This window comes from Spermophilus citellus, assembly GCF_964194105.1.
Source record: "Spermophilus citellus genome assembly, chromosome: 2".
Classification (NCBI taxonomy): Eukaryota; Metazoa; Chordata; class Mammalia; order Rodentia; family Sciuridae; genus Spermophilus; species Spermophilus citellus.
This window is the reverse complement of record NC_138183.1, coordinates 257,894,941-257,909,941: the sequence shown is the minus strand read 5'-3', so window position 1 is coordinate 257,909,941 and position 15,001 is coordinate 257,894,941. Positions and strand designations below refer to the sequence as shown.

At 53.5% G+C, this 15,001-nt stretch overlaps 1 protein-coding gene across 2 annotated transcripts; it reads left to right on the top strand.

Moving 5' to 3' along the window:
• Window positions 1-1,618: 1,618 nt before the first annotated feature.
• Window positions 1,619-14,685, top strand: TALDO1 (transaldolase 1). Of its 2 annotated transcripts, XM_081279264.1 has the most exons (9): window positions 1,619-1,622; window positions 5,893-6,000; window positions 9,586-9,709; window positions 11,490-11,597; window positions 11,893-12,024; window positions 13,261-13,436; window positions 13,601-13,798; window positions 14,084-14,229; window positions 14,488-14,685. In XM_081279264.1, exons 2-9 carry the CDS (start codon window positions 5,904-5,906, stop codon window positions 14,518-14,520), a joined length of 1,014 nt encoding a protein of 337 aa, XP_081135390.1. In that variant the 5' UTR covers window positions 1,619-1,622; window positions 5,893-5,903; the 3' UTR covers window positions 14,521-14,685. The 2 variants fall into 2 exon arrangements, with proteins under 2 accessions (XP_081135390.1, XP_081135389.1); XM_081279263.1 differs by lacking the exon at window positions 1,619-1,622 and having other exon boundaries at window positions 5,844-6,000.
• Window positions 14,686-15,001: the final 316 nt, after the last annotated feature.

Genomic DNA, 15,001 nt, shown 5'->3' with positions numbered 1-15,001 from the left:
AAACCCAGTGCCTTATGCCTGCTAGGCCAGCGCTCTGCCGCTGAGCCCCAGCCCCAGCCCCCAAGGGTGCATTTAAAACCACACACAAAACACCGGCCAGAGCATTTGGGTGGATTTAGCAGCACCCTGAGATGCCAGCCTGGACCAAGCACAAGACACAGGGGAACCAGGTTACCTAACTGGGATTCAAATGCAATTTCCCTCATTCCAACAGGCTCATCCTTAACCACTCACCGCACTGGCCTCCCCTCCCCTACAGGTCAACAGGAAGGAGGGGGTGTCTGGCAGTGCCACCCCAGTGGGGCCCAGGCAGAGGATCCGATCAAGGAGGAGGGGAGGGGTCACCCACACTGGGCAAGATTCTGATCCAGATCTGCGGGGGGAGGGGGCTCCATCACGCACCCAGCAACACCCTTTTGTGGATGGGATTGCCAGGGGCCATCACTCTGTGCCCCAGCTGTGCCACCAGCAAACAGCTCCACAAACAAGGCCTGCCTGTGTCTGGGAACAAGTGTGTCTTTGTGGCCATGGCTGTCCATCCCCCCTCATGCCTACGGGGCCACCCAGAATGCTTCCCACACTCTTCCCAGAGGGCTCCCCCGACCTTGGTAGAAAATGCAAAATGGTCGCAACGGAGGTTAGGGGAACAGCACAAGTGGCAAGATGCCCCAGCACAGGGGCTCCTGTTCCTGGGGTGATGGTGCTGCTGGCATCAGGAGGGGTTCCTCTGGGGAGGGGCTGCTGGGGAAAGGCTCTGTATGTGGAGAAGCAACGGCTTCCCACTGCCTCACAGCAGCGGTGAGCCCAGAACCCCTGGTGTGACGTGAGTGTGTGTGTGTGTGTGTGTGTGTGTGTAGAACATCTTGAAGGAAGGAGGAAGACCTCAGGGCTGGCTGTCAGCAGACCACGGTGTGGGCAGGGTGCAGACCGGCAGCAAAGAGCTTCACCTTGGTTCACACCACAAGGAGGGGACGGGTGTGGCTCCCAGAGCTTGCAGGAGGCTCTGGGTTCGATCCACAGCACCGCCCAAAACAACAAGAGAATGAGTTTTGGGGCCTGGCTGCTCATCTTGGTAAAATGCACATAAGTGAATTCGTACTCTCGGCCATTTTCAGGTACACAGTCTGGGGCACTCAGCACATTCACTCCCCAAACTGACCCTGGCCACAGCAGATGCTGATTCTCGTGCTCCTCAAACCTTGTGCTCCAGCCTGCTCTCTGATTGCTGCTCGAGGGGTCTCAAGCAAGCAGGACCACACGGTGTTTGTCCTTCCATGCTGGCTTTCTTCACTCAGCATGGTGTCCTCAAAGTGATCTGTGTTAGAGTCTGTGTCACCCACAATTTTCTTCCTTTTTTTTTTTTTGGTACTGGAGATTGAACCCAGGGCACTCTACTACTGAGCTACATCCATAGTCTCCCCCGTTTTTTTTTTTTTTTTCTTTTTCTTTTTCTTTTTTTGAGGCAAGTTCTCAACTGAAGTTGGCCAGGCTGGCCTTGAACTTGTGATCCTCCTGCCTCAGCCTCCTGGGTCTCCGGGATTACAGGTGTGTATCATTGTGTCCTCTTGCTCCTGGGCTATTGACCTGCAGAAACTGAGAGGTAAGAAATGATCGTCGCTGCCAGGTGTGGGAGTGCACACCTATCTGTAATGCTGGCTACCTGGGAGGCCGAGGCAGAAGGATTGCAAGTTCCAGGCCAGCCTCTGCAACTTAGTGAAACCCTGACTCCGATAAACAAATAAAATAAAAGGGGCTAGAGGCCTAGCTCAGTGGTAGAGCACTCGGGGTTCATCCCCAAGTACCACAAAAAAAAAAGAGGAAAGAAACTCTGGCTGTTGTTCTCTGCCTGTCTTGGGGTCACCGGTTAAGCAGCCACAGGTAACTCACACACTGGCCTTTTCCACCGTGAGCCCAGCACAGCGCCTGGCCATTTGCTGAGCAAAGAGGTGGATGTGGTAGTGATCCTGGACTTGCCATCCCCTCAGCTATGTGTCCCATTTTCTGTCCCCTTCTTTGACTCCCTGATCTGGCCTGCCAGGGCCTGGTGGTGGCCGTGGTCTGGCTGGCACAGGAGCCCCAGACCCTCCCTACGCATGCCCAACATGTGGACACTGCCCCAGGGTCTTCTTCAGATGGCTTTCCCAGGTGGCCCTCCCACGAACAGTGCCCAACCCATTCCCAATAGGATGGGAGCTCCTGGCCGGGCTCCTTGGAGAGAGTGGTTCCTGCTGCCCACGACCTGCTCTGCCCGATATACCAGGGTTGGGACATTGAGGGCATCCTGGGAGGAGCTGTCCATGTGGACACTGAGCAAGAGGGGCCAAGTGGCCCAGCTAAGCACGGCAACTCTGGAGCACCAGGCCCACTGACACGTCCTTGGCAGGTCCTTGGCTGCCGCCCTCCACGGCTCCTGCGCTTTCCTCCTCCTCCTCCTCCTCCTCCTCCACTGCTTCCCGCTCGGAAACCTGGCTCTGTCTCCTGCTCTTGGTTACAGAGCTGGGGTGTAGCTCAGCAGGAGAATGCCGGCCTAGCACATGGGCCCTACGTTCAATCCCCAGTGCCACCAAAAAGCCCAGAACACTAGTTACAGGAGGCCATTGTTCAGGACCCAGGTGCTGTACTGGGCCCCCAGAAACCAGTCTGAACACCAAAAGGAGGCCACTCAGTGAAAGTTCCACATGGCCAGGCTGAACCCAGCTGTTATCTGACCTTCTTGGGATCAGGAGCAGAGAGATTACGCCACATTCCCCAGCAGGCCAGCTCCTATGGCATGACAGAGCTCACCCGACACAAACATGAAACCCATGCTAACCCAGCAGGCATTTCCCCATTGCTGTCTCCCATGGGTCCCTGCAAGGACAGGAACCTCCCAATGACCCAGCTGTTTCTGCTTCCCTCAGCTCTTCCCTGTCTGTGAAGCCTACCTGTCCTGCTCAGCCTCTTGGCACATGAATTCTGGCTTACAGAATGAAGTGTTGCCCAGCTCTGATATTGAAAATAAAGCCCATTGAGATCTGTAAAACTGGGCTGGGGGTATGGCTCAGCGGTTGAGGGCTCACCTGGCATGTGCGAGGCCCTGGGTTCGATCCTCAGCACCACGTAAAAATAAAATAAAAGTATTGTGTCCAACTACAACTAAATAAACAAAATATTTTTTAAAAATCTGTAAAACTAAGTTCTTGACAGAATTTGTGGGGGCACTTGCCTATCATCCCAGTGACATGGCAGGTTGAGGTAGGAGGATTGCAAGTTCACCGCCAGCCTGGGCAACTCAGCAAGACCCTAAGCAACTTAGTGAGATCTTGTCTCAAAAATTAAAAAGAGGACTAGGGCTGTGGTTCAGTAAGTAAAAGCACCTTTGGGTTCAAACAGGGGTGCAAATAAATAAATTAAGTTCTTGTAAGTTTGCCCTCTGACACCTCCAAGACTTAATTCTCAGGCTGGCACTGGAGTGCCCCTTGGGCATTGACAACCACCATTGTCAGCTGGTCTGGGATTCTCCTGAGGCCTAAGACCGTGGGGACCCTGTCTCACCAGCACTCCGGCACCCCTGCCTTGAAGCTTGCCCTATCCCTGAGTTCCCATTCCGTGAACAGCTTTGTCAGTAGCACATAGTGGCTTGAGGTGGAACAGGGGAAACCCGACAGACCTGCCGCTCGGCTGCGTGGACCGCAGATCTCAGAAGTTATGTTTCCAAGCAGCACACTCCACCAGCTGTGCAGACACCCCTTCTGGCTGGTGGGCCCCCGTGGCAACACTGCCCAAGTGGTTCCTCAGAAGCTGAGGGGCCACTTTTGTCTATCCCAAACCTGCTGAAACCACCGACCCCTCATGTGGGCACTGGTGGCCTTCTGACCTCAGATGGCCCAAACTCCACCCCTGGAGCAGCCACGTACACGTTCTGAATGTGTGTCCTGAGGGAGCCACAGAGTTTGATTCTGCACATGCAGACCACAGTGACCACTTTCCCTTACTGCCCACCACCCTTCCCCAGGCCCTAGCCCACTCTGTTCTTTATCCCACCCATGCCCCTAGGCCCCATCCTTGGGGAGGTGGATTTGAAGCCTGCTCTCCATCTCCAGCTGGCTGCCTGGCAAGCAGTTGTGTTCACAGGCACTCTCAGTGGGCAGAACTGATCTGGCTGGGTGACAGGGCTGCCTTTGCCAAGCAAGGACAGGGAAGCTCAGTCTTCACTGTTCAAGACACACCCACCTTATTTAACTCAGGTGTCACATGCCCGGGTAGCAAAGGTGTGACTGGCTTGGCCCCCAGAGGCCTAGGGGGCAACACAGCCCCTTCATACAGGGCTGGAAGAAAGAAACAACTTGGGCGGTTCCCTGAGTCAGCATGAAGTTCAGGTGCAAAGTCCGTGGACACCTCTTTCTTCAGCTCAGCCCAGTCAAGCAAGTTTCCAAGCCACAGAGGACCTGGCTCCTGGAGCCTGGCCCAGCAGGGTCCCTCCTCCCTTCCTGACCCAGTGGTTCTTTCTCCATCTGCAAAATGGAACTGTGCTGGACACACCCACCTGTTGGCTCTGCTCACCCCACACAGATGGAAAGTGTGTTGGGCCCTGTTGCTGGGGATATGAAGTGAAGGGGGAGAAAATCTCAAGTGGGTGGACATTACCTGCCACAGGCAGGGAGGGTGACCAGTGCTTCCCCCCTCCCCAGGGGTTTCTCATTCTACTTCTCGGACAGAATTTGGGCATAATGGGGAAATGCAAACAGAGGATTGAGCAGCTGCCCTCTGCCCAGCCTGGCACCCTGTGCCTGTTGGTATAAACTTGCCCCTATCCTGAGGGTGTTTTTTGGGAGGATGGAACACAGAGCTTTGAGATACACCCCCAGCCCTTTATTTTTTATTAGTTTGAGTTAAGGTCTTGCTGAGTTGTCCAAGCTGGCCTCCAACTTGACACGTTCCTGCCTCAGACTCCTGAGTAGTTGGATCACAGGTGCCACCAGGCCTGACTGGGGCAGGCACTTTTCTATGTCTCCATCATCTTCCACCCAAGGATGCCAGGGCAATGGTGTTGTTTTTGAGTGTAGGGGTTTTCAGGTAAAATGTACACATGATAAAATGTACAGTTGGAAGAGTGTTGACAGATATGCTCCTAGTGACCCCTACCCCAGAGAGACAGCACGGAACAACTCTGGCTTGTCTGGATCCATCCGCTTTGCAACTCAGTGAGCCTGGGGAGGTCATGGAAGGGACACTTCACAAGTTCTGGGTGCGAGTAGCGGGTGATGTTGCTGGTCAGGATGGGGAACATTCCATCAACCCAGAAAATTTCTTCAGGGTCCTTGGTTTTGAGGGCCCCAGCTAAACTGGGGCTCCAGGCCCGCTGAACTGGAGCTGGTGTAGGTGAGCAGTGCGGCCATGGCAGGTTCTTCTTTCACCCCAGGCCCTTCACCAGGGAAACCTGTTCACACTGGCAGATGCCCCGCGGTCCCCCTGACATGCATCCAGGTTATGCTGCTTCCCGCCCCCTCCCGCCGTCCCCGCCCGTAGAACGCGGACTCCCAGGAAGGAAGGCACCTGTCGGGTCGCACCGATGCGGGCGGGGGGCTGCATCCCTCTGATCTGCGTGGTGGTTTAAGAGGCGAAGCTGGGTGCAGAGACGCCCCTGGGTCCCCGCACGCGGGAAGCTGAAGCAGGAGGGTCGCTGGAGCCCAGCAGTTCTAGGCCAGCTGGGGCAACACAGGCCAGCTCCTCGCTGAGAAAAGGGGGCGGCGAGGGTCCACGGCCCCACCCACCTCACGCGCACCCGGATCCGGCCGGCGGCCTGGGGGCGGGGCCTCTTCCCTCCTCCCCCTGGGGCGGGGCGCCGTCTCCGATTGGCCCGGGCTCGCGGGGCCTGGTGGGCCGACGCCCTCCCCCGCCCGGCCGTCGCTGCGCGCCTCGCCATGTCGGGCTCCCCGGTCAAGCGCCAGAGGATGGAGTCGGCGCTGGACCAGCTGAAGCAGTTCACCACCGTGGTGGCCGACACAGGCGACTTCCACGGTGAGGGACACGAGGCGGGCCGCGCGGTGCACGCGCCCATGCCGGCCACGGCGTCCCCAATTCCGGGCCGCGGACCCAGATGGTGGCTCCCGGGGCGGGGCCTGGCGGACGCCGGGGCCGGAGGTCAGGGGCTGGGTCAGGGGTCGGCCCGAGGAGACGGGGGCTCAGACTCGGAGGTCAGCGGGCCAGAGGGAGCTAAGGATCAAGGGTCCGGGAAGAGCGGGGCTGCGAGTCGGGCAAGAGGGGACTGGAAACCAGGGTGAAGGACCGGGGCCGGGTCTGGGGTCGCAGAACAGCAGAGCCGGGGGTCAGGGGCGGAGTCTGGGACGGGGCCAGGGAAGAGGGGACTAGGGATGAGGGAAGACTGGGGCCAGGGAGTCCCGCCAGAGGGCCTAGGGATCAAGGGTGAGGGTCTGGCATGGGCTGGGGTCTGGGAAGAGTGGGATGGGGGTCAGGAGAGGGGTGTGTCAAGGAAGAGCAGGCTGGCTGTTAGGGAAGATCCTCCGTGGACTCTTGAGTCCAAGGATTAGTCCTCCCCAGCCTCCAGATGGAGGTGGAACTGCATCCCTTCCTCAGCAGCAAGGTCTGCAGGACCCCATACCAGTCTGGGAGCTTCCACGACACCAGGAGCCCCTTGTGAAATGTCTGTCAGTGGGTGGGGAGTTTTTTCAGCATTGATCCCAGGCGTTCAGCGTTTGATAGCACAGGCATAGCTCTTTGGTCTGGTGCAGGTTCAGGACCACTGGCTGGACACCTGCCTTCAACCTGTTGCTCTCGCCTTCCTGTGTGTAGCTGGTGACTTGTGGCAGGTGCTGAACTTAAATGGACATCCTCCCCAGCAGAGCCTGGTGGGTCAGAACCATGCACCGAACAAAGCAAAGGGTCTGTTGTTAGAATTGAGATTGTCTAGGCTTGGAGAGAACTTGGGTTCACAGTCATCTTAGCTCTGGGCCCTCAGGTTCACTGTGAACAGTAAGACTGAGGACAATTATGAAATGTTCCACTGATGTAAGCACCCAATACCAAAGCACCTTCCTCTTTTCTGCTTTCTCATGGTGACTTGAGAAACAGGCTTTAATTCCTCTTGTTAACTGAGTAAGCGCATTGTTTATCTAGCTGAGCCTTGGAGAGTGATTAGGCATATTTGGCTGCTTAAATATAAAGCATGGACTTAGCGACTGGCTTGGGGTCTGGCTGCGTACACCAGATTCCTCTGACAGAAGTTCTGTGCTCTGCTAGAGGATTTCAAGAGATCCAGTTGGAGTTTCTTCCCTGTCCTGTAGCCCAGGTCCCTTGAGAGTGCCTTCAAAGTGCTGTATCTGTTTCTGCTCCTCTGCTCTTTCCCTTCTTAGCATTGATAATAATTTGCAGTATTTGCTCAATGGACAGAGCCCTTATCTGCAGCACTCCCTGCTCTCCTTCCAGGTAGAGCAGGGGTTTCCCTCAGGCAACACCAGGAGGGACCTGGGAAGTTATTTTTAGAAATCTCTAAACCAAGCACTGTCATTTTAAAATGGGTTTAAAATATATATATATATATATATATATATATATATATATATATATGTTTTTTTTTAAGTTTTAGATGGATACAATATCTTTATTTTACATTTATGTGGTGCTGAGGATCAAACTCAGTGCCTCATGCATGCTAGGTGAGCACTCTACCACTGAGCCACAACACCAGCCCTAAAATGAGTGAATATTAACAATTTTATTTAAACATTCGTTCACTGATAGTGTAGGTTCAGAAGTATGTAATTGTAAATAGAACATCATGTTTGAGATCTGTATTTTATGATTGAAGGTCTTGGCTCCTCTGGGCACAGGCTTCTAAATTCAGTGAAAGATGCTGCCCTTCCCAGAACAACTTGCCCTTCAGTTAATGTCCACCCTGAGGGTCCCTGGGCCCTGAAATCCGTCTGTTGACCTCTGTAAATCTTGGCTTGTTTTGCAAGCCCTGGAATCAAGCTAGAGTACCATATGTACTAAGCATACATTCTGTCATTGAGCTCTATCCATGGGAATTTTTTTTTTTTTTTTTTTGGTGCTGGGGATTGAACCCAGAGCCTCATGCATGTGAGGCAAGCACTCTACCAACTGAGCTATATCCCCAGCCCCACTTTTTTATTTTATTTAGAGACAGGGTCTCACTGAGTTGCTTAGTGCCTTGCCATTGCTGAGGCTGGCTTTGAACTCGTGATCCTCCTGTCTCAGCCTCCAGAGCCACTGGGATTACAGGCCTGCGCCACCATGCCTGGCTTTATTGTTGTTGGTGATTTGCAGTGCTGGAGATTGAACCCAGGGCCTCTTCCATGCTGGGCAGATGCTCTACCTGAGCTACACCCCCAACTCTTTTATTTTGAGACAGTCTCAAAAATAAGTCGCTGAGCCGGGCTTGGTGGTGCACGCCTGTAATCCCAGCAGCTCCAGAGGCTGTGGGAGGAGGATAGGGCTGGGGATATGGTTCAATGTCAAGTGCCCCTGAGTTCAATCCCTCGTACCCACTCCCCCAGAAAAAAGTTTCTGAGGCTGGGATTACAAGTACTCTCACTCTATCCTGGCCTTGGTTTTGTTTTCAATCAGGGTAAGAGCAGTTTATTGGAAGTTGGCTGTGTTAGGTGGTAATTGGTGAGCACTCTACCACTGAGCCACAACCCCAGCCCTAAAATGAGTGAATATTAACAATTTAATTGTTAATATTAATATAATACAGTGGAATGCCCCATTCTAGGAGCACTGCTGAGTGAGTCCTGGCACACCTGCGCCTCCACCATGTCAAAGCACACTTTCCTAACTCCTTATTTTGAAATAATAAAGACTCAACAAAGTTTCAAAATCAGCCCAGAGAGCCCAGGAACCCTTCCCCCGGTTGTGTCCAAACCAGGAACTAGGCACTGGTGTGAACTGTGCCGCCTGCAGGTCTGGCTCAGTACTCCCCAGTTCGTGTCTACACTGGAGGTATCTCTGCCGTGGTTTCATAACATGTAGATTTGTGTAGCCAACACAGTAGTTGGGACAGAACTGTTCTGGTCTTAGAGATCCCCTTGCAGTTCTTAATCTGTTCTCCATCTCTACAGCTTTGTCATCAAAGGACACTTTAAAAATACTTAAATGTCAAATAAACTTGCTGAACCAGCACATCTCCTGGCACAGTTGGCCATCTGCTGTTCTTATGCCCATTCCATTCAGACAGTGGGTCTGCAGGACCTCAGGTTGAGCCTCATTGCCTTCTCTGAATTCCTGAGAAAGAACTAATGTATTAAAAGAGACTGTATTTATTGCAGCGAGCACCCAGGATCTATTCACTGGACCAGTGCCTCACAGTGGCCGTTGAGCGGCAGGACACACACTTTGCCCTGGAGCTGAAGCTAGCTCTGGCAGGGCGTGCTTGCTTGCTGGCTTTCATGCCTCTTGTTGGCTCTTGTCTGATAACTGTGCAGACAGTGCTCCTGGCCAGTCTCTGTGGTAGGAAGCTGTGAAAGCATTTGTCCCCATGTCTTGCTTGGAACCCAGACCACCCTGGGGGCTCCCAGTGAGGTTTCAGCTCTGCTTACTTCCCTGCTTTTGAAAATTATTTCCTAGCCATTGATGAGTACAAGCCCCAGGATGCCACTACCAATCCGTCCCTGATCCTGGCTGCCGCACAGATGCCTGCCTACCAAGAACTGGTGGAGGAGGCCATCGCCTATGGCAATAAATTGGGCGGGTAAGTGTGAGGGCCCAGCAGGTCCCAGTGGCCTCAGTGGCCTGGTGTCCCTCCTATCCTGTCCTTCTGTTTACTGGAGTATGCTCCTCACGGCATGAAGGTGCAGGTGACAGTGGTGCCATTGTGGACACCCCGGGGGTCCCTCCTCTGCCTCTGTGGCTAGACTCTGGCAACTGCTGGTCTGCCTTCTGTTGTTCTATCATTTTTTTAAACATTGTTTTGTTATTTTTTTAACGTAGTGCTGAGGATCAAACCCAGTGCCTCATGCGTGTGAGGCAAGCACTCAGCCATTGAGCTACAACCCTAACAGCACAGTCCAGTGAATTGTGGTAACATTTGTGCATTGGTGTCTGTCACAGTACTCTTGCCAAGCAACCACAGACCTACCCTTGATATCTACAAGTTTGCATTTTCTAGACATTTGACAGGTGTGACTCTTCCTGCGGTCAGCTTCAGCTGGGTACAGTGGCCTGCAGGTGCCCCGCCAGGTCTTGTATGACAACGCTGGCACTGACTGGCCCGCCCTCCCCACTGCAGCTGCTCCCTGTCTCCTCCTCTCACGGTGCTCCTGCCATGAGATGGCCAGCTGGGCTCTGCTCCCGAGTCCAGGGGGCCATGAGCTCTTCTGTGTTACTAGCTTAAGACCTCTTTGTGTGCAGTGGGCTGGCAAGGACTGTCACCTTTTGGTCACCTTGGAACAGCACCTGCCTCTATCTGTTGTCTGCCCAGGCAGCTTGGGAAAGAGTAAAACAATAACTTTTCAAACTTAGGTCTTACTGAGGTTCAGTTACAGACAGTTCATCCTGAGCACTGGTCAGAGGTGGGTGAAACGGGACATACACTGTGACAGCCACAGCCAAGGTTTTCCCAGGTCTCCCTCTCCTGTCTCTTTCTTGTCCCTGTAGTTTTATTTATTTGTTTTAATTTGGTATACATGACAGCAGAATGCATTTCAGTTCATAGTACACAAATTGAGCACAATTTTACATTTCTCTGGTTGTACACAAAAGTAGAATCACACCATTTGTGTCTTCATACATGTACCTAGGGTAATGGTGTCCACCTCATTCCACCATCCTCCCTTTTATTTATTTTTATGTGGTGCTGAGGCTCGAACTCAGTGCCTCACATGTGCTAGGCAAGTGCAGTATCATTGAGCCACAACCCCAGCCCTTGGTGTTCTTTTTGACATATAGTAATTACAAGTATCTATGGGGTACAGGGTGATAATTTATGTATACAATGTGTATGGTCAAATCAGGGTGATTAGTTTTCCCTCTCCTTAAACATTTACCATTTCTTTGTGTGAAAAGCTAAGTTTTACAAGTGACAGAAGATAGAAGGATTCAATTTGAGGAGATGAGAGCGTGCTGGAGATGGGTATGGTGATGGCTGCATAACAGGGACAGTGTGCGTACTGTCACCAAGCTGTGCATTTAAAATGGCTAAAATGGCAAATTTTTATGGTATAGGTATTTTACCACAGTAAAATAATGTTTTAGAGAGGTAAAAAGAGCTGGGTATGGTGGGCACGTCATCCAGCAGCTAGGCAGGGCAGGAGGATGGCAAGTTCAAGGCTAGCCTCAGCAACTTAGTGAGGCCCAATCAAAACGAAAAAGGGCTGGGGAGTGTGGTAGAGCACCCCCAGGTTCCATACCTAGTACCAAAAACCAACCAACCAACCAATGGAGGAGGAAACTGGCCTGGAACTCGCAGCATCTGTTCTGTGGGTGCCAGTGCCTCACAGCTTCTAACTCAGCTCTTTCCCTCTGGATTTTAGGCCACAAGAAGACCAGATTAAAAATGCTATTGATAAACTCTTCGTGTTGTTCGGAGCAGAAATACTGAAGAAGATTCCAGGCCGTGTGTCCACAGAAGTAGACGCCAGGTGGGAATGCTTGGGGAGACAGCCCAGTGGCTGCTTCTGTCTGTGGCCTCTGGTAGCAGTAGCTCTGGGGAGGAGGCCTGCTCCTCTGTGGTCACTGATGGCCTGCTGCTGCCTGCTCTCTGGGTGTTGGCGGCGTCTCATGAACAGAGCGGCACACGGCCCGAGACTGGGTCATGTTGCTCCCTGAGACTTACCTTGCACTCAATGCTGACTCGGGGTACCCTGCTGCCAACTTGATGTTCCTGGTGGGTTCCCTGCAAGCTCTGAGGGGCCTGTGGTCCCCCTGCCCTCACAGGCTCTCCTTTGATAAGGATGCAATGGTGGCCCGAGCCAGGCGCCTCATTGAACTCTACAAGGAAGCTGGAGTCAGCAAGGACAGAATTCTTATCAAGCTGTCATCCACTTGGGAGGGGATTCAGGCTGGAAGGTAAGTGTCCCCTGTGAGGAGGGAGCTGTGCTGGCCTGCCCTCTGCTCCAGGCCAGCCTGGGAAGTGCCCTTTCACACCAGCTGGTAGGTGGTATCTTTCAGTCTTCCCAGTCAAGGATAGCCTAAATTTACTTAGTTTGAAAAAGTAAACTGTTGCTATACGAATTATATGCTCAAAGTGAAAGAGACGGGAAATGTGAAAACCAGAGTGAAACTGCCCTGTCTCAGCCAGAGGGAGCCACTTTGGTACCATGGTCAGCTGGCCTGGGAGGCCATGGTTTGCCGTCTGCTGCTGCAGCTGCTCCTTCTTCCACCACACCCTGTGCAGCCACTGACTGCCCTCTTACGTAGACAGGGGACTCGTGGGCCCTCATGTCTGGCTGACTCCACCCTGTGGCAGGTGTCAGTGCTTTGTTCTGTCTGCAGCTGAGTGATGCTCCCTGTTGAGTGGACCACTGAGCCATCTGCTAGCTCGAGCTGTTCACTCTTTTGGACTCTTTTTTTTTTTTTAAGAGAGAGGCGAGAGAGAGAGAGAATGAATTTTTTAATATTTATTTTTTAGTTTTTGGCGGACACAACATCTTTGTTTGTATGTGGTGCTGAGGATCGAACCTGGGCCACACGCATTCCAGGCGAGCGCGCTACCACTTGAGCCACATCCCCAGCCCTCTTTTGGACTCTTATAAATAATGTGTGAACGTGGGTGTGCACATCTTGGTGCGGATGCATGTTTTTGCTTCTTGTGGGCAAATGTTGAGGAGTGGGGTCGCCGGGCCACATGGTCAATAGAGGAGCTGTGCCAGCATGGCATAAGCTCTGCAGCCAGACTTGGTCACCTGAGTCTAGTCCACCTTTGAAGCTGGTCCCTGAGAGGGAACTTAGACTGGAGGGGCCTCAACAGAGGCTTGACTGTCCCAGCCCACAAAAGGCCAGGGTGCCCACAGTAGATAGGCGGGTGTTGGGTGAGGGGCCCAACATCCAAGGGACTTCTGTTGAGAGAGACTGGGGCTGTGGGCTTGCTGCAGGCACCAGGGAGGACTGGGTCCCAGTGGTGGTTAGAGGGGATGCGGCCTCCGACAAGGTGAGGGCTGGGTTCCAGTGCGGCAGGCATGGACTTGAACCTCCCTGGCCTCTGTCCAACTAGACCCCACTGAGGCCCAGGTTGTGCTTAGCTGTGGATGTGCTCTTCCTGCTTCCCGCGTGGAAGACACTCAGCCTCACCTGCCTGCCCCACAGGGAGTTGGAGGAGCAGCATGGGATCCACTGCAACATGACACTGCTCTTCTCCTTCGCCCAGGCTGTGGCCTGTGCTGAGGCAGGTGTGACGCTCATCTCCCCCTTTGTGGGGCGCATCCTTGATTGGCACGTGGCAAACACAGACAAGAAGTCCTATGAGCCCCTGGAGGATCCTGGTGAGCTGCCTTTTGAGGTCATATGTGCGGGGGGTGCATGTCAGTGAACAGTGAGCTGCCCGTGTGCCCCCAGAACAAGGTCAGAGAGACAGTCAGGGCAGGATGGGGGGACCGCGGCTCAGTGCTGCTGGAGCTGTCCTGGAACATGGCTAGGTCTCTTCCAGGGGTAAAGAGCGTCACCAAAATATACAACTACTATAAGAAGTTTGGCTACAAGACCATCGTCATGGGTGCCTCCTTCCGCAACACGGGCGAGATCAAAGCACTGGCAGGCTGTGACTTCCTCACCATCTCACCCAAGCTCCTAGGGGAGCTGCTTAAGGACAGCACCAAAGTGGCACCTGTGCTCTCAGCCAAGACAGGTAGGGCCCTGGGCCCAGAGGAGGCCACAGGCTGCACTGCCCTATCTCTGCCCTGGTGATTCTGTGGACCCCTTGTCCAGGGACCATGCGGCACCAAGAGGCAGGGAGTGAGGCTTGGCAGAGGGCTGTTCCCCTGATGTGGGTCAAGTTGTTGGCAGAACCCTGCAGACTGTCCCTTGCAGGGGACCAAGGGCTTTCTTGATGGTTACACCAGGCCTAGAACCTTAGGCCAGCTGTGGGCCTGAGGGGCCGGGCCAGGCACAGAGGGCTGTGGTGTCTCCCCAGCCCAGGCTAGCGACTTGGAGAAGATACATCTGGACGAGAAGGCCTTCCGCTGGCTGCACAATGAGGACCAGATGGCTGTGGAGAAGCTCTCTGATGGGATCCGAAAGTTTGCTGCTGATGCTGTGAAGTTGGAGCGGATGCTGATGGTGAGTTCCACTTGGGCAGGGCAGCCTCCCCGGCTTGACCCCAGGAGACCAGGCCTGGGAGTCACTTGGATCAGGGCACAGTTGGAACTCTGGGGACCCTGGGTCCCATTCATCTGCCATGTATTAATTGACCTATCTGCCCAGATCCTCCTGGAGCCTGGGAAGTTCTGGGGACTCTCTGGCCCAGCCCATATGTTCAGTGGCCTTGGTGGGGGTGCCAAGGATTTACTGTGCAGTTCACTCTGTGCTCATTCCTAGGAACGAATGTTCAGCACAGAAAATGGCAAGTAGTAGCGTCTGAGGCTGGACCCCAGACCTGGGGCTGACTGCACATGGCTTGTGATGAATCTTGCATTTTTTAAGCAATCGGAACAGCGATGGATCATAGGTTTCTGATTTTTTTTTTTTTTTTTTGTAAAATTTGCCTACTGCATTAAAGCAATTGCTTTTCCTGTGCTGTGTGTCCCTTGTCCCTTCAGCACCAACTGCCGTTGACTATGACCTAGGAGATGGGGTTAAGGGCAAGATCCCCGATGACGGCAGTTGGGATAACCCAAACCGTCACAACACACGCCTAAACCAGTCAGGGTCACGCCAGGTGAACTGGGCTGGCATGAAACAATCAGAGACAGAGAAATACCTTTTCTTTTGGGTTCTGTGACAACTCCTTTAACCCAGCTCCCACAAAGGAGGCGGGGGGGGGGGCAGGGGAAGGGGAGAGAGGGAGGAAAAGCCATTCAAATGAGGCAAGGGGTAGGATTACAAAGGAACA

Excerpts from the sequence above, each read along its gene's own strand:
- TALDO1 (XM_081279264.1), top strand. The coding sequence starts at position 5,904 with ATGTCGGGCTCCCCGGTCAAGCGCCAGAGGATGGAGTCGGCGCTGGAC. Across the intron at positions 9,710-11,489 it reads TATGGCAATAAATTGGGCGG|GCCACAAGAAGACCAGATTA; the intron begins GTAAGTGTGAGG and ends TCTGGATTTTAG. Across the intron at positions 11,598-11,892 it reads TCCACAGAAGTAGACGCCAG|GCTCTCCTTTGATAAGGATG; the intron begins GTGGGAATGCTT and ends CTGCCCTCACAG.